We start from the raw sequence: 24,147 nt of genomic DNA on the forward strand, positions 1-24,147 counted from the left end.
TGGGTTAGTGACTAAACTGTCTTAATTTGTGCATCATTATGTCTGTTGTTCTGTAAACTGTTGCATGTGTTGATAAGTAGCTATATGAGTAACTATATGGGTTATTGATTGGTTGCCCAAGTATTTGTATGGGAGACTGAGTCTGTGTGTGGGTGGCTGGGAGGTGTATGACTCTGTGCATAGATGTGTGAGCAGTTGATTCACTAGATGTATGGTTTCAAAAGTGCATGTGGAAACAGCTGTATGGGCGGTTGACTGTGTGCATGAGTGTATTGGTGAGTGAATGGATATCTCAGTGCTACATGTCAAAGTAAGTACATATGTAAAACACAGTACATGTGAGAGTTGACATATATAAATAACTGTGCATAAGAGCCAGTGAATGTGTGAGTGGCTGTATGGATCATTGTGAACTTGTATCAGGGATTGTATAAGAGAGTAAATATGTGTTAGTATATGTTTGAATAAGTAAAGTTTGTATAACTGTATACTTGAGGAAATGGAGGTGTGATTGATTCTTTGCATGACTGACTAGGTGTGTGAGTAACTCCATGGATGAGTGACAGTCTGTGAGTGTCTGTTTACACTGATTGTATCTAATGTTATATTAGAGTCTGAAGAGGTTCATCGTATTATCACATGAATGATATCATCAGTGATGTGATCAGTAATGTCAAATGAGATGTCATCAGTGATGTCATTTGAGATGTCATCAGTGATGTCATTTGAGATGTCATCAGTGATGTCATTTGAGATGTCATCAGTGATGTCATCAGTGATGTCACTGACCATGTCATGAATGATGTAATATGTGACATCATCAGCAGTGGTTTGCGGGTGCGCGATATATAGTTAGTGCAACTAACTATATATGGAATTTCAATGGTTTTGTGTGAGTAAAATAAGGTTTTGTAAATGCGAATTCCTAACTATATATGGTCTATAACCTATGGTTTTTTCAGTGAATATATATATATATATATATATATATATATATATATATATATATATATATATATATATATATATATATATATATATATATATTAGGGAAAGGTTTTTAATAAAGGATTAGGTTGGGCGTTTTTAGGGTGGGAATTGGTTGCATTTAAAATGTAACTTTCAGGTGTGTGTATATGGGTATTCGGTTGACAAGGACATTTTTAGGGTGGGTATGGGTTTTGGGGTTGTAAGAGCATTTTTAGAGTTTAGGGTGGGTATGCGCTTTGGGGTGGTAAGAATGAGTTTAGGGTGGGTATTGGTTCTTGGATGGCATGGGTAATTTTAGGGTTAAGGGTGGTTATGGGCTTTGAGCTGGCAAGGGTAATTTTAGGGCTTAGGGTGGGTATGGGTTTTGGGGTGGTAAGGGTAATTTTAGGGGTTTGGGTGGGTATTGGTTTTTGGGTGTCAAGGGAAATTTTAGGGTGGGTATGGATGGGAAGGGTAATTTTAGGGCGGGTAAAAGTCTTGGGGTGGCAAGGGTAATTTTAGGGTTAATGGTGAGTATGGGTTTTGGACGGCAAGGGAATTTTGAGGTTTAGGTTAGGTATGGGTTTTAAGGATATATGTATTTATGTTTGTGTGTGTGTGTGTGTGTATTTACAATATATATATATATATATATATATATATATATATATATATATATATATATATATATATATACACGCACACATTCATATGTATTTATGCGTATGTAAATATATGAAAATATACATATATATGCATATAAATACGTTCTGCCGAAACCGGTCCTGCCGTCTAATTTTCAAATAAACAGCCATTGAAACCCCTTGTTGTCCTCTGCTCATCTCTGAAGGGAGGAGAGTTTCTATGCCATGTGAAGCGCGCTGCTCGTGGTGCGCAACAGAGGACCCTTCCGCTAAGTGGTCTCGAGCTCATGAGCAAGTGGAACTGTTGTTGGGCAGAGGAATCGGATGTTCGAGACCCGCCACCTTTAATCCATAGAAACCGGGACACTGCTGCCAAACGGCGGACCAAGACTTCTTGGGGAGACGCTGGCATTGACCTTACGTCTCCAACCTGGATTTCAGCGGATGGGGTCGGCTGGAAGTTGGGGACTCGAGGCTGTTTATGCCCTGCACTTTCCACGAGTTTAACCTGCTGCAACACGGTACTTACCATCACGCTGCATCATGGGACACGTAGTTCTGGGATTGGGACTGTTGTGACGTGCTGCAGGCAAAGTGTTTGCAGGTGAGCCCTTCATCACTGGATAGGAGGGGCCTATTTTAGAGACCTACCAGGGAACTTGGACTTGGAACTGAGGCTTTTGATAAAGGCGTTCTGCCGAAACTGGTCATGCCGTCCAATTTTCAAATAAACAGCCATTGAAACCCCGTGTTGTCCTCTGCTCATCTCTGAAGGGAGGAGAGTTTCTGTGCCATAAATATATCTGCGTATATATATATATATATACATATATTTACGTATATATATGTATGTATGTGTGTGTGTGTGTGTGTGTATACCAGACAAGTGTTTGTACATACCTGTACATTTTTTAGCAAGCATGTGCCTTTACCAAACATTCTTTTATCACGAAAATGTAAGTATTTTACACGAAATATAAACCCTTTATCTATATATAGAATAGGTTTAAACTTTCCTGGAAAATACTTATTATTGCTTGTAAAACCTTTGCGGCGCATATGCCCTTACCATTCATGTTTTTACAAAGAAATTCATTGTAAAGGCATGTGTGGTAAAGGCATATGTGTTGGAAATGTTATGCATGGCAATGGCATTCACGTTGTAACGGCCACGTTACAATGATTGCATGCCCTACCCTACTACTGCCTTGTGATACACGGTTTCTCCAGCCTAACCAAAAATACTATTTTTTGGCTCCAGCATGCTAATCATCTACAGCTGGGACACAGATGAAGACTGCTAAGGGGTTTAGATAGAACAAGGAGTCTTGGAAAAGAAAGCAAACTATTGATCGTTCAATTGGCACCGCATTGAGGCTGGTTTCAGCTCCTAGGTACTCTCTACAAGCTTTAGCTGAAGTCCATTGTGGGACAAAGAGACTTTCAGGGGGGCCCTTAATGTAGTAATTACACACTGGAACTACAACTGGTTCGCACTGCGTTTATTACACACTCATGAGAGAAACAATGGGGCTGAACAGGGAAACCTACTCATTATTAGTTCATTTCCACAGGGAGAGACATGTTGGGTGTGGACAAGAACTTTACTCCATGCGCTACATACACAGTTTCCACCACATACCTGGCAGCCTCAATGCAAAAGTCCGCGCGGATGGTCCCAGGGTCGGATGCAGTTGGGTCGGTCTGTCCCAGCATCAGTCGCGTCATTTTCACAACATTGTGTCCCTCCCAGACCTGGAGGAAATAAACAGAGAGCTTCAGGCTCTACCAAGCAAAATACTCATTCGACGACACATGACCATTTGATTTTAACATAATTAATCATGCGTCTGCACTTGAATATCCCTGCGCAGTAGTCTCAGTGTTCATATTTTAATACTAAATGATGCGTGGCAAACGTTCTTTGAATTCTGAAATCAGACTGCCCAAGGCATCACTTGCAAAACAATAACAAGCATTTGCAATGCAATAGATCTCGCATTTGTTAACGTTAGAGCTGTTGGTGTTGAAGACTCCAGCTCAATGCCCGGCTAGGGACAGGTGGACCGCTGACATAGCTCAGGCCAGAACTGATAAACAGTGGAGGTATTGCTGCACACAAACTGAGCATATTTCGTCCAGAAGCCGCCTGCGCATTAAACATTACAGGTTCCTGCACCACACGTGCTACACTCCTGCCACACTGTACAAATACAAATTGCGCGATAACGATACATGTGATGGGTGCGGCATAGAAGCAGGGGACTTCCTGCACCTCGCATGGGAATGCAGCGCTATACAGATATATTGGCAACAGGCCTTTCACGCTCTAGAACAGATGACATCACTACAGTTTTTGGCTTCACGACATCTAAGTTGTGGAATGATCTGCCACTGTCGCTCAGATGCTCAGGAGACCTTCTTTCTTTTAAAAAAGAATTAAAAACACACCTGTTCCCTAGGTCAGGGTAGTTTTTGTTGACACCGTATTGACTGTGCTTCAGGATCTGTTTGATCTCAGCGCCAGGATGCCCGCTGGGTGACAGAAGCGCTCTACAAGTGTGTTATACATACATACATACATACAGTTACAAGCTTCTCCACTATTGGCGCTGTTAGGTTACACGCAGGGCTCGAGTCGGGTACCACGCGGGTGGACGGAGTCCCCCACTTATTTTCCCGGGAGCCCGATAACTGGTGCAAATGGAGCCACACTTTCATTCTTTGGCCTCTCTGGGGCGAGATGATAGGTCATTCAGAATGTTGTTCACTCACTGGCTTCTCTGTTGCAATTGCATCTAAGGGGTGAGCGAGGGGAAGCAATGAGTCTGAATGTGCAAGCAACCTTTCGTGACATTACTTCCTGTTGTGACGTCAGCATCCCCCTACTTCTTTTTTTTAGGACTTGTGCCCTGGTTACACGGAAGATAACAGCATTGCATATCGCCAATGGGTTTCAATTGCTATTTTACTAGCCAAACGGAGAATCGCATGTCGATGGGGATGGGTCAGAGCGCACAAATTTAAGGAATGGATTAATGACATGATATTTTGACAGGAACAGACACTCACATACGCTGAACTCCTCCCTCTGACTTCCTGTCCAAAGTATATCTGGGACCCCTCAAGGCATATCTACTCATGCACCCTATAGATGCCCCCCATACGACACAGTAGCCCTCAAAAGAGACAGGCCTATATGCTTCCACTAACGCTGAATTCCATCCCTAGTGTGCCCTGCATTCCCTAACTACAGCTTCCCGCTCAATTCAGCAAAAAGTATCTGATTGTTTCAGGGGCACATTACTGTAAAAGACTGTCATGTTACTGAATACTACTATTTATGTCTTTCGGAAACTGCTGTACATGCATATTTGTATAAATCAGTCGGATGAGCATGTATCTAACCAAGCACTGTATATGCTGAGCTTGGTTTATGTTCAATAAATCTAATAAAATATGAAAATAAAAGCTGTTGGCGTTGAAAATGACAATGTTTTTAACTTTTGTTTGTTTATTTGCAGTTGAGTCATTATATTTGCATAGAGCTATAGCAATTGGTATGAAAAAGCAAAAGTAGAAAACATTGTCATTTTTTAACACTATCAGCTCAAATTTAAAAAATGCGAGACCTATTGCACTGAAAATACTTCTTTACCTAGCCATGGTGCAGGGTGTAGTATCATTTGAGGCAAAAAGAGGTCCTGTGCCACCTCTTTTAGCCACATATGGTACTGCACCCTGCAACATGGCTAGGTAAAGAAGCATTTGCAATGCAATGGATCTCGCATTTGCATTGGTATACAAAAATCAAAAGTAAACAAGCACTGGTAATGCATTGGTTTTGCCTATAATAAGTTGTTTTTGTCAATCACCGCCCAGGACAAAAGAAGGAGCTCCCTTACAAGTCACAAGAGTGGAGGTGTAACCTCACAAGCAAAGTGCAAGCGCTGTGCAGAAGAAACCTATAAACAGCGCATGCAAAGTGTCAAGCATTGTGACACTGGTTGGAGGTGAAAATATATGTACTCTCATGGTTAAACCAGCATTTGCAATGCAATCGGTTTCGCCTTTGGGACCTTAGTGTTTTGCCAAGCAGTATATTATCCCACATTACTGCAATGGACTTTGTGACAGTGATTAGAAGTGTGGCAGTAGCTTTGGCACTTGTTTCAACAACTTCATTCTCTCAATCAACACAGCACCTAACACCACTTAGAAGGCAAAGAGGGACACTCAAACAACACTCCATAAGTGGGTAAATCGTCAAACCACAGCATTAAAATCTACACAAAAGCAACAGGTCAATTCCCAGTTCAAGCAGTGCAACAAAACATTAGAAGCAGCAACTGCTTACTCTCATATATTCAATTGCTCCAGACAGAGTATTATGGAGGCAAGTTCATTAATCACAATAATAAAATGCATTTCAACATTCTATAAAACGGCCTGCCAGTGCCTACAATAGGGAACAATTTTTAAACTCGTAATATCTGTTGCACCCAAACACAGAACTAAGGCCACATAGTTGGCGACACTATGCCCCCATCTGCATAACCCCACTACCCACAGAAATAATACTTGTAGATTCATAAAGACGCATTAAACACATGAAAGTTCATCCTCATGCCCATAGGACCAAATCCATAAACGCAGCAAGTTTTGGAGTAACAACAGAAACAAAGATACACTATAAGAATGACTCCTGTCAGATCAATGAACACTTTGTCCCAAATTCTCGACTGATATAAGGGCACATCACTGGCACAAGTGAGTGTACAAATGCTGAAAATATGATATAATATAATCTAACTAATAAAGTAATATTCCAGGCATCCACCCAGACACAACTGCAAAACAGTCATTCACTAAAAGCACTATTTGGTTGAGAACATTTTGGAATTGAGAGATTCACTTTTCTTTAGGGCCACACAAAATGCGATATCTACCAATCATTGTGCCCCGTTTAGATCCCTTGTGACCAAAATCATGACTAGTCAGTTGTATGTTAACACCTTAAGTGCTCATGACTAGCTCAGCTCGTCATGAGGCACGGTGCTCAGGTGCACATGACGAGCTCAGCTCGTCATGAGCCGTGGAACGCTCACATGCGGGGATAATTCCTGCTGTGCTGAACGTTCCACGAAAACGGGTGTGGTCATGACGAACTCAGCTCGTTATGAGCACACGAGCACCGTGCCTCATGATGAGCTGAGCTCGTCAAGAGCACGGGGCGCTGTGTGTGCCACCCCCGCCCCCCAGCACAGCGGGGGAATTCTCCCCGCTGCGAAGGGGTTATGGCAACAACTATGAGTGACACTTGCTCATGAGCAAAATCAAGTGATGATGATGAGGGAAACATAAATAGTAGAAATTACACCCATTTGAGCAACGAGCCGCTTGTTATTATTAAACTAAAGTGTGCTAACAGAAGGCAGCTAAAAACAGGGCAGAGTCAGACAGCGTGGTTACACAGTTCTTATAATCAGTACACTACAGGCCAGGGGTGCAGGCAGCTCAGAATGATTGAAACATTCATTTTAATGATTAATAACAGCCATAGGAAGTTAGCTGAACTACTAAAACACAGATGTTTTAGCCAGCCTTTGCCCACACTGGGCCCCCTGGATCCTCCCTGCTGCCAGCAGTCAATCAACCAGTTCAGGATGCAGAGCATCAGTCGCGGCATCCAGGGCCTTTCTGTCACCACCCCCTTTTCTGAATCGTTTTTGGCCACTATAGGTGTGGCAGGGTATACTCAGACATGAGTCCCTTGCTCACTGCACCATCAGGATTCAAGCAAGCCGGGCCGACGACGGCTGAAATGCCAGAAACCGGTCCCCGGAAGCTTGTCTCCTTTCTGGTGAAGAATTGGCTTGGTAGTTTAGTCTGCCCTGTTCCCATGATGCACTGGGCCAGGGACAGACTGATCTGCATATAGCCAGGTTCTGAACTGGGATGGTGCAGTGAGCTAAATAACGGTGATGGATCAAGCCCTGATCTTTGGACTGGGTAAGAGTTATCTGCTTAATTCAGACACTCTGTTCATCACCACCCCCTTTTCTGGAGCATCAGTCGCGGCATCCAGGGCCTTTCTGTCACAAGTGGGACCAGGACCATAACATTAACATCTCTTCTCAGCTGCCTACTTATGAATCAACACAGTGAGCTGACTCGTAGAGAAGCTCCGGGCATCGGGCAAGACTGAAGCTGAGGTGCACACAGTCCCCCATAGGTTATAGCTGGCAACCAGCGCTCTAAGGTGTTATTTTTAAAAAATGACCAAGTCTAACAGAAAGACCTTGGTAGCTCTGTGTACAGTGTATAAACGAAGCAGCCAGTTTCATATACGGAGCTTGTAACTGTCATGATCACAATACTGAACAATTGCTCAGACAAGGAGAGAGTTTCTGCAGAAACAGACAACACAGTCCAAACATTGCTGTTAGGCAGCGTCGGATTGGTAACGGGGGCATTCGGGCAATGCCCGAGGGGCAGGGGTCCGAGTTCCAGCTGAGGGCTGCTTTTATGCAGCCTGGCGGCCGATTTGGGCGGTGTCTCTGATGTTCGACTATCCCGCCAGCGGCCCAGTGGGTGTCTGAGTGGCCTTTCTGGAGGGAGATGGGCACTCATTTTCTCCCGTATAGCAGCAACAGGTAGAGGTGTCACCCCTTTTCTTTCGCTGGGCCTCCCATTAATGTAGGCATACTGAGCGGGGCAGCGGGCCTGAGCAGAAGTGGCCTCACTTGTTGTCAGGTGTGTTTCACTAGTGTAAACTGATGGGTGCATTTTTTTTTACCCCCCTTTTTATGTAAAATTTCAAGAAAGGCTGAGGCACGCAACCACTTGCAGTGGAAGGGCGGTAAAACAAACAATATTGCAACAGATTATAGCCGGACCTAATGAGGGGGCCCATTCAGAAACTATTAGACGGAGAGTATGAAAGCTGAAGCAGGCCCCACTAGAACGAACGTGGATTTAAAAAAAATAATGTTTATATTTGTCTGCATATGAGGTATGGTGTTGGATAAAAAACAACTAGCTAAAAAAAGAGCGGTACTGCTCATGCCGATTTAACTTCTGACAGGCAGCTGAAAGTTTGACCACCTTACATCAGCCCTTACTGGTCTTAGCTGGCTCCATTCGAAGATCAAAATTAAATTAAATTAAATTGTAACGCTCAGCACACAGCCTCACACTCATCCAAGGGTTCATGAAGCCACTTGTTGCTAATTCTGGAAGTTTCCATGGTCGGACTATGCAAGCATGATCGGTATTTTTCAGGCGCTGTGAAAACAGTTTAACTCCCTGCCTTCAAAACTTTGCACTCGCACCATGCATTTAACAATCTGAGTAGGGAAAAGCCCATAAACTGGCGGCCTGGCCTACTTACAACCCACCCACCACCATACAAGGGTCTTGCTTTTGGATGTCAGTGAGTGAGGCCTGGTATTGCTGCACCGGCCAGTGAATAACCGGATAAATGAACAGCTTTTTGCTAACGTGCTTATATGCGTTCATTAAGTTTCTAGTGAGCGAACACCGAGTCTAAATGTTCACTCTGGTTTTGATGTGTCTTCCAAAAATAGCCACAGGTGTCAGCAGCACCTGAGCCACTGGAAAGGCTCTCTGAAACGCACCAGACAGGAAGACATTCGCCGGGCTAAATTTCCCCTTCCCAGGCCATGCCAAGGCACCCTGGTAGCATGGAGTCGCCAGGGAGGAGACAAAAAGCATTATAACACCACAGCCCGATCCCAGCCGCCACAGCACTCACCATCTCCCGTACTCATCCTTGCTGAGCCACAGGGTCAGCTTTATGGTCATTATTCACAGAGAAGGGGAGAGGGTCAAACATAAACTCTACCACCCCTGAACCCCCAAGGTAAAGCTGTACACACACAAGAGGGGTGGAGAGATTAGAACACACATTTAATAATACAAAACAGAGAAAAATTCATCTGTCTTGAAAAACTGCCCTCACTCACACACCGAAGTGTGTGACATGCTTCATCATCGGGTCTGCTTACAATATGCCCCGGTGTGGCCACACTCAGGGCGGAGCATAAGGGAGGGGATAAAAATAAAAAATGGTACAGAATCACAAGACACAACACATACAGAAATATGACACACACTGTGGTCAAGTGCCAATTCTCACTCTGTGACTAGGAATGGTGATACGACAAAAGTGCAGTTAAAGGGAAAGTGCTCTAAAACTGGTTTGGGGATACCAATCAAAACCTTTATTCATAGGTTCCACAACCAGGATTAAAAGAAAGAAAGGAGTGTGGCTACACCAGGGCGTATTGTAAGCAGACCTGATGATGAAGCATGTCACACACTTTGGTGTGTGAGTGAGGGCAGTTTTTCAAAACAGATGAATTTTTCTCTGTTTTGTATTATTAAATGTGTGTTCTAATCTCTCCACCCTTCTTGTGTGTGTTCAGCTTTATGGTCCCCATGAAGACGAAGAAGAGCCTGAGAGCCACGGACAGGGTCACGATGGTCACGGTCCTGGGGGTGGCCATGCAGAAGATGGGATGAGCGGGCGTGCAGGTCTGCTCCGTCAGGGGATGGTGAGGAGCCTCACCATTGAGCCAGAGCCCCACAGCGCAAGGAAGCGGTGTGACTAGCGGGCAGTTGCAAGGCGCTAGCTAGAAACCACACCATAAGTTAATTGCAGGCATTGCTAATGCGATACGCATGTTCACATGCAATGCGTGTGCATGCCTTTAAACACAAACCAAGCTCAGCGTGCAGTTCAGTTTTCTGTGCAGTAAGTTTGAGGGGCGGGGGCAAACCTGAGGGGCAGTTCAGGAGCCAGATGGGCTAGCAAATGGTCACCGGTATAAAAATCGAGCTGCGGTGGTGACGTCGTAAAGGAAACGGCCGCCATTATCCAGCTGCCTCGAAAGTGGGAGTGGCTGCTGAATGGAAGCAAAGTACATTGTCCTGCTTGATTTAGGAGAAACTCAATGCACAAGATCCAATGATATAAGTCTGTTAATATCACGTGCTTGCCTCTGAGTTAAAAAAAAACAATGATACGTCGGCACAAGATCAAGCGTTCGAAGTCTATGAATATCAAGCGCTTGCAGCAAAGTGAAAAAAATTTCTCTGTGTCGGAAAACACACTCGGCACAAGATCAAACATTTAAAGTCTGTCAATATCACTCGCTTGCCTCGAAGTAACAAAACATTCTACATGCCAGGAAACACACTTGACACGGGCTGAAACATTTCAACTCTGTCAAAAAGCAAGGCACATTAAAAAAAGAGATCTCCCCAAAACAACAGACCAAAAAAAAGTGGACAAATACAAGTGAAGGGGCCAACAGCCATAGGCGTGCACAACAGGTAAAAAGGAAGGGCTCAAAACACTAATAGCCAATAGCAAGTAGTACATTTTGAAAGACGCACTCAATAACAAGTAGAAACAGCATTGGCATAGCCAATAGGTCTCGCCTTTGGACCTTATAAGTGTTTAGCCATGCAACAGTTGATGTTGTTGCACCAAGGATATTGTGCTGCATAACTAAATACGTATAAGGCCCAAAGGCGAGACCTATTGGCTATGCCAATGCTTGTTTCCTTCTCTATTGGATGTGATACATTTGCTATTCTTTGCTGCTAGAGTTATGATTAAAGAAGATTACTCATGATTGAGCCTCCTGTCTAGTAATAAACAGTAAAATGTTAAACTAATGTTCTAGAAGGTGTGCTTACAATATCATTGTAATGGATCAAAAAAATAATGAAATTAAATTTGTTGAGAAGTCCAGGCAACAAAAATATGGTTTAACAGTCAAAAGAAAAATAGTCTTTTATTTTAGAAAATCCAAACAGGGCTCAATAACAATGGGCTATGCACCAGTGAAACTCCTCTCTCTCCCTTCTCCTCTATGAACATCTGTGTTATGAAAGCCTCAGGTACATGGGTCACATGCCTAACTTTAACTCAGATAATAATCCATTTGTAAGCAAAGCAAGGAGACAATATATGTAGTTCATTGTTGATCAAAGATGTATTCTTCCGGTGTCCAGAACAATCTCTGAAGCAATTTTATTCTGCTTCAGAAGCACCACATTAAAAACTGCTGTGCACATTATAGAATACCTAGACTTGCCCATTAAATTATAGGAGAGTAGAACATAGAGTGCCTTAAAGTGGGAATGGGCTCAAAAGGACCTTTTACCGCATTAGAAGATAAACCGATAATTATTTGTAGGAATGTTAATTCATAGCATTGCACACAATTTTATTAGTAATTGAATTTGCACGTAGTGATATTTATTGCACATGTATTATCTGTGGATTTAAATAAAACATTAATTAAATGTCTCTGCGGAGTGTGAATCGGGTGGAAACACTTGACAAATGTCTCTAAATACTAAATGAGAACGTCGCCTCATATCAAGTAGGGAGGGGACCTAACCACGAATGGAATATCAATCACCAAAAGCAGCCAGCAAGGCTTGTCTGACCAACTGTATATTGACCCATCCGTCATTTACTTCTCACGCTGGGTACCCATGACAGAGGTCTGTCCGACCATCACATACGCTGGCCACCCAGAGCATCAAGAACTGCGACTGGCAGCAGGACCTACCCAGGCAGAGAATGGTTATCAGCTCCTACTCACGTTTACTGCCAAGTAGGTGTCTGATTCATCGTAATTTATTCACAAACCAACACATAACGTCTATAACCTGAGTGGCGTCTGCCACATGGTGGAGAAGGCAGCAGGCAGTGTTTATATACACCACAGTGGCATTTGCAGACGGCACAGCCAATAACACGTTTCTGCAGTCTGCCCAGGGCATTAAGATTGGCTGAGGTGTCACCAATGCTCCAATCCTATGGAACCTTACATTTTACCAGTCCCACCCACTCCCAGGCGACTGCCAGACTATGGGATTGGCTCACATGCGAAATTACGGACAAATGTTATCTGTGAAAAGATCAATAATGGACAACGGATATTAGGCTGATTTCGCGGATGAACCGTGCTCACATTACCCCCTCCCCGGGATAAGATAGCTTGTGGACCATGGCTGACCACACGCCACTGGCCTGCCACTTGCACCTGGAGTGGATGTACGGCTACCAGGGACATCAGTGCCGCAACAACCTCTACTACACGGTTGCGAAGGAAAATGGCTGGGGTAGGCGTGGTTTATAATAGTCGGGAACACCGCCAAAAGTTCTACCGCCGAAACAACAATTACATTATCTGATAACCTTGCAGCTTTTAGTTCTCCTTGAACATCACCGTTTTCATCGCAATTTTCAACTTTCGAGATTAGACACGTAAATATTTAAAAAGTGGAATTACTTACTATGTCGCATTTCCTGCATGGCTCTCAGGACTACCAGTTACCCTTCTAATAAAGTATTTAAATCCTGCTGAGAAGTCCCTTTACTTCCCTGTTAGATAGATTGCAATTGTGCTCATTCTCGTCTATTAAATTGTGCAGTCATTCTGTGAATTGCAGGTATGCATTCCCCTCAGAAGGTATATTCACTGCAGGTGTGCTTCAAATTTCTTGTGCGAGTGTTCTGTATCATTTCTATAATGCATTGTGATGAAAGACGCTCGCAATTAATTATCATGAAAAAGTAATGTAACAACAGATTGTATTGCACGCAGTTTGCCTGAATGTCAATGCATTTTTGGTGTTTTCTATACTGGCGCAGTGTCACCGTAGGGTCCATAGACTTCATATTCGGTTTGTGTAAATCACCAGTAACTTATCTGAATAATGCTGAACCTCCGAGGATTGAACGTATTTTCATTAAAACACATCCACTCCACGAGGGGCATTCTTTTTCCCCAGACCCAGACCTAGGGTTGTGACTTAAGACTGGAAATTGGAGGTCGAAAGTACCCAAGTTTGTTTAGTTCTACACCAGGAGGACGACGGGTGTGCATTACTGTATTTGAGCCGACTTGCTGGAGGATACAGTACTGGCAATGGTATTAACGAAACAAGTGCTGAAATACATTAACAAGTACTCGTGCATGCAGAGCGTTTGCCCTGCGGGAGCGAGCAGCAAGGCGGGATAATTGCAAACAGATGGTGCCGCTGCTTATTCCCGCAAGGCGAACGCTCTGCATGCACGAGTACTCATTGGAAACAGTAAAAAACATGCACAAGTTTCCAATAAAGTACAGTGCGATTTCAAGAGGTCCCTCCTAAGCAGTGCTTGTGCGCTGCGTAGGTGAGACCTAAAAAAGGAGATGGGGACTCACCTAGTGAAGCATATACTGCATGTCTCAACGAGACAGCGCATGCGCTGCCTATTCGAGACCTAAAAAGTGGTGGTGAGTGAATATCTGGACCACTGATCAAGAGAACGAGGAGAAGTGGTGAACAACCATAAGTTATGAATAGCTGCATGAAGGGCCAGTACACAGGATTAAGAAACTGCCATTACTCACCCAAATGTCCATGAATCAAACCGTCATGCTCGCGTGCACCCTCGTTAGTATGGATCGGAAAACAAAGTATCAGTCAAAAAGGTGTATTAATTTAAGGCACAGGATGTGCAGTGCGTGCACAGTGATAGAAACTGAAGACAGGCTAATGCAGTACAAAGAGAGTGTCCAAAAGCAGGAAGAGATAGTGTGGCAAAGTATGTGATAGTTACAAAACCCCTCCCTGTGAACCCATGAAATAAACATCATTAACACTGATGACCTCAAACTAAATGCGTTTGTTATATTCAATGTGCCAGGAAATACAAAATATTGCAAAACAGCAGTTTGGATTTATATAACCTATGCTAGAATAGTACAGAAAAAACCTTGTATCATAGTATAGTAGTAAGTTAATGAGTGTATAACAAATCATTTATGGTGCACATTTTTTTAACACATTGCGAATAGCCAAACAGGTTAAATACAGTGACATAATCTTCTGTAGTACACACATCTAAAATACCCCTATCACAGCAATGATTGCAATTGTGCTTGTCTTGTAATTACACTTTTAAATGATACAATAACGAGAATTGAATGCCATGGACACACTATCAATGGCGTATGTTGTTTCAAGAGTATTACTGTTGATGCAGTAATCAGAAAAAACAAGTAAAAGAAAACAGGAACTGCATGATTCATTAAATGTGATAGACATTATCAAAGCTATGGCAAACTAAACAAGAATCACAAGAGGATGTGGCGCAGTGGCCAGAGCTGCTGCCTCGAGAGCTTGGTATCCCGGTTAAAGTCTTGATGGAGCAACATCCTGTGATGTTGGGCATATCACTTAAGTATTCCTGGTGATACAGTTGTGCTATATAAATCTGCTGCAAGATGAAAAAGCATTAGGAGGCACAACTTTATGGAAAATATAGTTGAATTTGAATTTAAAAGAATTTATAAAGCGCACGTCTACCAAGCGGTTTCTTGGCGCTGGGGGATACTAAAAACCAGGGGCAGGGGTGCAAAGGACTAAGATGGGAAAGCTTGCAGGAAAAGGAACGTTTTAAGGGCCCTGCGGAACTCCATATAAGAGGCAGCAGAACTGATAACAGATGGAAGTGCGTTCCAGAAGGTGGGGGCAAGGACAGAAAATGTCATGCCTCCCGACCTGCTTTTCTTGAAGCGGGGTACAGAGAGAAGAAGCTTGGTAGAGGAGCGTAACTCCCTGCTGGGACAGTAGGCCTTAATAGCGGAAGAAATGAAAGCGGGGGCAGTCCCCGCCCAAGCCTGAAAAGTCGTGCAGCCCAGCTTAAAGAGTGCCCGTTGTTTAACGGGTAACCAATGTAGTGATTTGAGTAGGGGAGTAGTGTGATGGGATTTGGGTAGCCCATAAATCAGGCGGGCAGCCTGATTTTGCACTAGCTGGAGGCGTCGAAGGGCATAGCCGGGAACACCGTTGTTCACGATATTCCCGTAGTCTAATCGCGATAGGACCATCGCCATTAGAATCAATTTTAAAGCAGGAAAAGAAAAAAAACGGGAGATTTTCCGGATGGTGCGGAGGGTAAAAAAACAGGAGGAAACTACAGAACTAATCTGGGAGTGCAGTGTAAGGTGTTGGTTTAATGTGATCCCAAGTGTTTTGACAGAGGGCGTAGGTGACGGGGAGGGGCCCAGGGAGGGAGGCCTGAAAGTGAGGGACTGCGACTGCCGCCGGTAAGAACTAGCTCTGTCTTATCCGGGTTTAGTTTAAGATGATTGCAGTTCATCCAGTCCCGGATGAACAACATGACAGATTGAAAATTGTGAACACTGGCTGGGGAGTGGGAAAGATTGAAAATGAGCTGGAGGTCATCAGCATAGTTATACACCGTGACCTCCATCTGCTGTAGTGCAGAAATAAGGGGGAAAATGTACAGGTTAAACAATAAGGGGGAAAGGGGCGATCCTTGAGGAACACCGCACTGCACCTTGCCCGGCGAAGCAGAAAAATCGGCAAGGTGAACGGCCTGGGTGCGATCACTCAAAAAGGAGTTAAGCCAGGCCAATACTGGGCCCCCTATGCCTGCCACCTTGACACTGGACAGAAGAATAGAATGATCGACCGTGTCAAAGGCAGCGGACAGGTCTAAAAGAATGAGGGCCTGAGGAGTGTTGGAATCCAGCCCCTCCCTGAGTTCATCCATGACAGAAATGACCACCTTCTCGGTGGAATGCCGGGGGCGGAAACCCGCCTGGCAGGGTGCGAGGTAGCCACTGTCTTCCACAAAGGAGCTGAGCACCTTGACGTAAGACTCAAGGACCTTACCCAGGAAGGGAAGGAGGGAAATAGAACGATAGTTTGAAGGGGAAGAGGGATCGGCATCAGGCTTTTTTAGGATGGGAATAATGGTAGCCGCTTTATAGGGGGCGGGAACAGTGCCCAGTCTTAGGGAATCATTCAAAAGGGTGAGGGGGGGCAGATAGCAGTCTGAGAAGATCTTATGTAAAACGTAAGCCGGACAAGAATTGGCGGGGGATCCTGATTTGACGCGGGCCAGCAGGGGGAGAAGGGTTTCTTTAGTCAACGGCGGTATGTGGGTCAGGCTGGACATGTTTGGTGACGGCTGGGGATCACAGAAGGTAGGGGAAGGGGGGGGGTATGTTGGCCTTAATAAGTGCGACTTTCTCAATGAAAAAATCATTGAGGGAGTCGCAGAGAAGCTGGGAGGGGGGGGGGTTTAGAAGATGTCCTATCAAAGAAAGCCAGCTCGTGGACTGTAGCGGAGATTTTTCTTGGCTGACTCTCAGCTGCGAGAATCCTCCCCGAGGTATCCAGTCTTGGCGAGGAGGATATCTCTTTTATATTTATTAAGGGTGGAAATAAGTGTGGAGAAGTGTGGCTCACGGTGTAGAGCAGGCAGACCCGGAAGCTGAGGTCAGACCCGGGACCAGGGTTCAATTCCCGACGCGGCAGGGTCTTGAGCTCAAATGTCCACGGACTCGATAATTCTCGCTTCGGTGCCTGCTCTAATCATGGGTTCTCACTCTGCAACTCTGGGCATTAAGCTTGCTTAATCTCCACAACGGCCCCCTGCGGCGGGATGCCTGGCTTTCACCTTGGGGATGCCCTGTAGGGGCTATCTCACAGGGAAAAACCAGGACGGGTTCCCAAGGCAAGCGCCGGGAAACCTCCGGGTAGCTGTGCGCTCAATAAATGCAATAATAATAATAATAATAATATAGCGAAGTTTGAGAGTGGGACAGTAGGCAAGCCTCCAGGCTTGCTCTGCTTGGCGCACTTCAAGTTTTTTGCTTTAAGGCCAGGGGTAAACCACTTCATGGGGGCCACTTGGTCACAGGCCCTCGAGAGCCAGCTGTCAAGGGTGGCTATTTGAAATGATGAGGTGAGACCTGCTAAGTCAGGGCGGGCGGCTGACAAGGAAGCGCAGAGGGAAGGGATATCTACTCTGCTCCAGTTCCTGGCCCAGGTGTTTTTGGGGAAAGTGTTTTTTTTTACAAGGCTAAGGTCCAGGAAAAATGAGATCAGAAAATGTTCGGACCACGCGCAGGGTGCAGTTCCACCAACGTGAATGTTTACAACATTTCAGCTATGGGAAACTGATAAGAGAAGCAGATGAGGAACAAGTATTGGTAAATGCAGGAAAAAAGTCTACCTCCAATAGAAATGGAGGAAAATTATGTGGCACGCACAGGAACCAATGAGAAGCCATGAAAGAGATGAGGCGGGATGTTTGCCCCTTTTTGAAAACAATAGATTTCTCAGGCACAGCGCAAGCGATGTGCATGCGAAACCTAAAAACATTGTAATTTTAATACCAACAGCTCTAACTTTACCAAATGTGAGACCTATTGCATTGGAAATGCTGGTTAATTACAGCACTCAAAGTCTGCAACAGTAAGGCCTAAGCAGACTCTCTGCTAATTTACTAACAGAAGTGCTGGCCATACTCATGTGGCGCTTTTTTTGTGACACAGGAGTGGCAGGTAGACTCGTCCAGGGTTAGTCAATACCTGGCTTTGAGTTGGGATTAGAGCCCATGAGTTTTTCATTTTCAGGTCATGAATTTTTAAAACGTGTCCGTTCTGCTGAAAGACGCTGGAGTGTAACAAAAAAGTAGTGCACGTGTGCCAGCCGGTCCTGGGTCGAGCCTAGGAGATGGGGATTCTGGGTAAAACACATTCCACTCTGGCTGTAGTTTAGTAACTATCCGGTTTATAGAGATCAACAAGTACAACTGTAAAAGAACGAGGTGTGGTGTAATCACAAGCACGATAACAGTGCAACTGTGAAAATGTTTAGAAAAACCAGTGGGACTATTTAAGAATAAAAAAATGAGACTAGTTTAACACAGAGTGCACGTTGTGAAATTGCCCATTCATAGGGCCCTCAGGGGATGAAAGGTTGAGTCTGATTTCAAACTGCTTTCGCCTTGGACAGCTTAGGTACCTCACTGGCATCAGCCAACAGAAGCCCTCTAAACATAACAACTGTAGGGGCAAGTGGATGGAGAGGGAAGGGGCACCCCAATAAATGCCATTAAGATGTAGTAAATATTAGTCATGCCAATTGGAAGAGTGATGAAGCCAGTGATAGATAGGCTGATGTACACAGAAAGGCAAGGAGCTAGGGAAGAGACAGTCTTTCTTACTCAGAGCTACAGGCATTCGGAGCACAAGTAGGTAAGTTCATCTCATGAGTTCCCTATATGCCAGCTTTTCGAACCTGCAAAACTAGAACTATATTATCAAACTTATTATTTAGGCTGGCATCATAGTGACCCCCCGAAGCTAGAAAACAAGCTTTAAAGTGGACAAATAAAAGGTTCCCTTGTGATGATTTCAGGGGTCACAGAAACAGGACAGTCTGCCTGGTAAGATCAGATATGAACAGTGGGCAGATTTTGAAGAAAAATATCCTGCAAACAAAAAAAACACGGGGTCACATATAAAGTAACTCTGGGCGTAGTTCGCATAGTAGTGCTACACGTAGCTACGCGAAGTGCACCTCGCACTTCGCGAGCTACGCGAACTGCGTAGTGCACTGTGCAAAATGCTGTTCGCACTGATTGCACAGTGCCGGATGCTTGTCCGCACTGTGCAATCAGTGCAAACCGCATCTTGCACAGTGCAAGCAGTCGTTTTCTGCCGCTCGAAGAGATTTCTACTCGAGCGGCAGCTTTCTCAACGCGGACTGGCAGTTTCTCATCGCGAGCGGTCGCAAGCATAAACGACCACTCGCAATGAGATACATGACCTCCCCGCGTTTAGAATCTCGCCGGGAGGTTTATTTTCCATGCTCGCAATCGGCAACTTGATGTTGCTGATCGCGAGCGAGGAAAAAGTCTCACCAGGATGTCATTTTGCTCGCTCGCGGTCGCCAACTTGACATTGAGGACCGCAAGGAAGCAAAAAATTACAGCTACGCTATGTTACACGTGTTTGCACAGTGCTACATGAAATTCGCATAGTGCGAAGTAGCGCAAACTTCGCAAACTACATGAGCGTAGTGTAGTACTTCGCCCATGGTTAATATAAAGTACCCGGTCAAATTAACTCTAATTGCCATGACTAGCGAGACAGACATTACACTATGACTGAAAAAGACAAAGAGATCAGTGTGAAATCCCAAGTGATTGTTTTAGGTCTGCCTATGCAGTGATATATGTGTGTCACTGAGGTTGGTGTGCGCAACATTAGGTAAGGGGTATATATATATATATATATATATATATATATATATATATATATATATATATATATATGTTGTGTGCGTATGTCTGTGTGTGCAGTAGATGCATGTGTGTATACACTTGATATGGATGCACAGGTGGGGTGTGTATGTGTGTCACGGCTTGAGTCAAGGTAAAGAGCGCCGAGAAGTGATGAGAAGGAAGTGCTGCAAATACTGCTTTTACTGCGATTGTTGCTTTATCGTTTATCAATCAGCACAGTGCTCTCTTTCTGAACACTGCTATGGAGATGGGCGGGGTTTGCCTGCTGTTCCGTTGTATCGGGACAGGCAGAGGTGCAACTAGGCCACATTTCGGGGGGGGCTAAGAAAACATTTCGGGGGGGCTGAACCTTTAATCAGTAGGCAGAGCGCTGCAGGGCCTCCAACAAGGGGTGAAACAACAGCAATGCCCAATTAACAATCAAATGATCTTTTAAAGACCTGTGAAACGTTCGGGTGTGGCTGTGTGTGTGCCAGGGATCTGTCTCATCCCGGGCTGCCAAACACGACGGGGGGCTGACGCTCGGTGAGTCCAATGGGCGTTGCGCGCCTGTGGACAGGCCAGACCTAAAAGTAAGGCTAAAGGCCAGTGGCGGCTGGTCCATTAGGGCCGCTGGGGCAGCGCCCCACTATGCATCATCGACAACAAAAAGAAACTGCTCACTGCAGTTCGGGCATTTAAATAGACAAATTGACATCTTTGACAATTTGTCTGTTTCATTTCCGGCCTGTTCTTCACTCAGGTGAAGTGCGCATGTCAAAGCACATGTCAAGATCGTGGTGGCCGCGAACTACATATCCCGGCATGCCTTGGGCCGGAACTACATTTCCCGAGATCCCTAGCGGCGCGTCGCATTCTCCCGAGAACAGCTTTAAGGAGAATGGCGGCCGGGGATCAGTGTCGGGTATTCCGGTACGTGAGCGGGTTGTTCTAGCAGACTCTCTTGATCTGGTGCGGTAAGGGTCCTTGCACCAACCTCCACAGCGGTTCGCTGTTTTGTTGTTTTTTGGGTTCCTTTGGATTTGCGCGTTAACGGCTGTTAGCGTGTTATTGGTGTTGAGACTTGGTCAACTTGTGGATTTGACTCGGTTGGCATTTTCGGCCAACGGTGTTTTCTCGGCTGAAGTATTAGCAGCCTGTTTGGGAGTTCTCAGGACAGTCCAGGCATATATTTTGTTGTACATTTGGGATTACGGCATGTACCTAACTAAGAGGCATTAGTTGGGTGTTTTGAATCTCCGAGAGTTCCAGGAGTGTTCCTTGTGTTATGGCTTTATGAACTTGACATTTATCTACTAAGTGGCAACGTGCAATACAACATTCTATGGTGTAAACTGTGTATATCCCTCTTCTATTTTAACAGGGGATCTGGAGGTGTAGGCTACACTCTTCCCCTGTGATGCTAAGTAGAGAGAGGCTTGGATATGTTCCTATACATGTACTGCAGGAAATGTAGATGTAACCTTGAATGACCGATCAGGTGCTATATCACGTTTGCTTTCTGTCTTTGCGTTTTAGATAGCTTTACCATATCAACCCCTACGTTGCCTCTACACATCTACAAAGTTTAAATATTTCCTTTACAGGTATATATCCTTACAGTAGTTCCCAGAGTATTGTTGTGATTAAGTATGAAAAGCTAGTCTTATGTTTGTGTTCTAAACACGATATTAGTGCTTGGTAAACATTTGTTTTGTGACAAAGATGGAATCCAACAGTTCTCCCAAGAAAATTCCAAGTCAATTTTCTTCGTTTTATTCTTTCTTTTATTATTCAAAATTCGCAGATAAAAATAGCCAACGCGTTTCGTCCGAAACCGGACTTCTTCAGGGCTTTACGCAGTGTATTTTTATGCTATGCGTCCCATCCGTCTTGATAGTTGTCTGAACAATGGGGTTTATAATTTTGTAGTTGGCAAATCTAATAACATCCATTCGTTAAGATCCAGTGGGACAAGAGAAGAACAAAGTGTATGCCATTTATTCGGCGTCGTCGTCTCATGCGTATGTGGTCGTCTGGTCTGCCGGTCACCGGTCATGTACGAGAAGGGCGCTATTAACCTTCAGCTCCCCATGTGGTACTGAAAAATCTGGACCCTGCTATTATAAGCTACCGAAGCTTTACGCTCGTGTCATAAAATATCATCACACCATGACGAATTTGGTATCAGGGGACCGGTAATGATTAAGGTGTTATGCCTGTGCATAACATCTTAATCATTGTTTTTGTCTTGAACCCTCGGGTTCCATTTTGTGAGCGGCGTCCATCTTGTGGTTGCCCTTACATAGTCAATTGTCCAAGGCCGAATTCGATCCAAAAGGACACATACACCTTTCCTGACTCCTCTGTGACCTGGGCGAGCTGACTCCACTGCCTCAAGCCAAACCTGTTCGGGCAGTCCTCATCCCAATGGCCGAGCGAGATTAGCATCAAGGCACAACATGCCATAAACCGTTCATCGCATACAAGCCATGTTTTATCACACACACACCTGTCCCTGTTTCTTCTTTATGGTCTGTTTTACAAGGAGGAGGTGCCCGATTTTATTGGGGGTTCATCGATATCTGATGGAAGTTCTGGGCCTTGCTGGGTAATCTATCACAAACCGGACAAACTGAAATGTGGGATCGTCATCATGACTTTGCTTTCTCTTTGTAATAGAAATATTTATATGACCAAACTGTAAAACTAGGAATTCTTGCCTGAAGCTGATATTTTTGTATAAAAGGAGAAGGCTGGTTCTGTAAAAACGAACAGTCTCCTGAGAATATACACACCGTGCTGTTGTACTTCTAGGACGCTTGTTACTTGGTTGCAGCCAATAAACTCGATCCTTGACATCACCTAGAAGACTCTGTGTTTCTGTGGTCCAAAACAGGAAGAACTCAAGAGGTCTCTGGGTGTTCCCCCTGGCACCGCCGGGTCCCTATAAACCCGGTACCTCAGTTTGGTGCCCAACTCGTGGCGGTATCAAGCGGTATCGGTCCAAGCCAGATGTTCGTGAGGAGCTTTGTGTGAAAATTCCAGAGGACGACCAGCCACTTCAGCGACCCCTGCATGTCGACGTGGTTCCGAAGGTCTTTGCTGCGAGGTTCCCCGCGTCCCGACAGCTACGAAGGACTGCTGCCCTGACTATCGCCCTGTTTTGGACCCATTGATGCTTGGTAGAGCGAAACGATAGACGAGTCTTCTAGTGACGTCATCGATCTTCAATACTTCAGTTAAGTATAAGTGGAGCGTCTCCCAGTCCTTAGTTTGATTCTTAGTTTTGGTATCCTTGAGATACACTTTGTTTGGAACTTGCAAGCGCCAAAACCAAGGGACTCGTGTATTCACGAGACTATCATATTCGATAATCCTTTGAAGTTTGAAGCTAGACTATAGAGCGAAGATGCCTGGTCTTAGCAGACTTGGAAACTTGTTTTGTCTTGGTTGTAGTAGGGACTCCCGATTAGAGGATTCGTGTCCGGTTCCTCCGATTGGAACTCCAACATATGAGCTCTATGTGAAGCACGGCGTAGGCCCTATTACATATAATGAAGTGTGGATCCGATACACCAGAAATGATGGTGTTTTAAAATGGCCACAATATGGTAGCTTTGATACAGAGATTTTAGATAATCTAGAGGTGAAACTTTTCAAGAAGAAAGCCCGGCCGGCGATGTTTGACTCCTTTCGCCTATGGCGCAAGGAAGCCAAACAGAAAGAAATGAAATTAGCAAAGAAAAATAAACGAGGTATGTCAATGGTACAAGCTGTCGTTGCATTCAGGGATAATGAGGAAGAACAAGAGAGTGAACAAACACTTAGAAGTAAGAAGCTAGCAGTAGATAAATGCTACCCAGTCCTGCCAAATAGAGGACAGGAATCAAAAGAGACAGTTGAGAAGGATCCTTTAATGTCCCATCTACTGAGTTCTCCACCCCCCTATGCACAAAATGCTACTGCACCCCCGCAACGCTTTGTTATACCACGCCCCGCCGCACAAACACTAGTTCTTCCACAAGCACCAGCTCCTCTACAGCTGGTTTCTACTCCTCCGGTGCAGCCCTCTCAGGGGCCGCCGCCTTTGCTACATACTCCATCTGCTTTTTCTACGACTTCGCCTACTGCTCCAACTGCTTATCCTAATACTCTTTCTACTACTGCCTCGACTTCTACTCTACATCAGCCTGTCTTCTCCAGCGTTTCTGCCTTTCCACCAGCTTCTCCTTCTGTTCGACAGAGAGTGGCAAACACTGTCACTGGTCTTTTCTCACCTTTCTTTGGGTTGCCTAAGACGACCCCTAACACAGAACGTAGACAGTTGCGGAGTCGACAGCCTGACTATCACGAGAGAGAAGTACTGAATGAGTTAGCACACAAATG

At 44.8% G+C, this 24,147-nt stretch overlaps 1 protein-coding gene across 1 annotated transcript in view; it reads right to left on the reverse strand.

The window, feature by feature from the left end:
* The window catches only part of LOC147703759 (nucleoside diphosphate kinase A-like), a 184,440-nt gene that overhangs the window by 74,863 nt on the left and 85,430 nt on the right, over nucleotides 1-24,147 (reverse strand). Inside the window, exon 4 of the mRNA XM_086928970.1 lies at nucleotides 3,256-3,368. Within this exon, the coding sequence (XP_086785096.1) occupies nucleotides 3,256-3,368 (113 nt within the window). The remainder of the gene's footprint in view (nucleotides 1-3,255; nucleotides 3,369-24,147) is intronic.

This window comes from Lissotriton vulgaris, chromosome 7, assembly GCF_964263255.1.
Source record: "Lissotriton vulgaris chromosome 7, aLisVul1.2, whole genome shotgun sequence".
Taxonomy (NCBI): Eukaryota; Metazoa; Chordata; class Amphibia; order Caudata; family Salamandridae; genus Lissotriton; species Lissotriton vulgaris.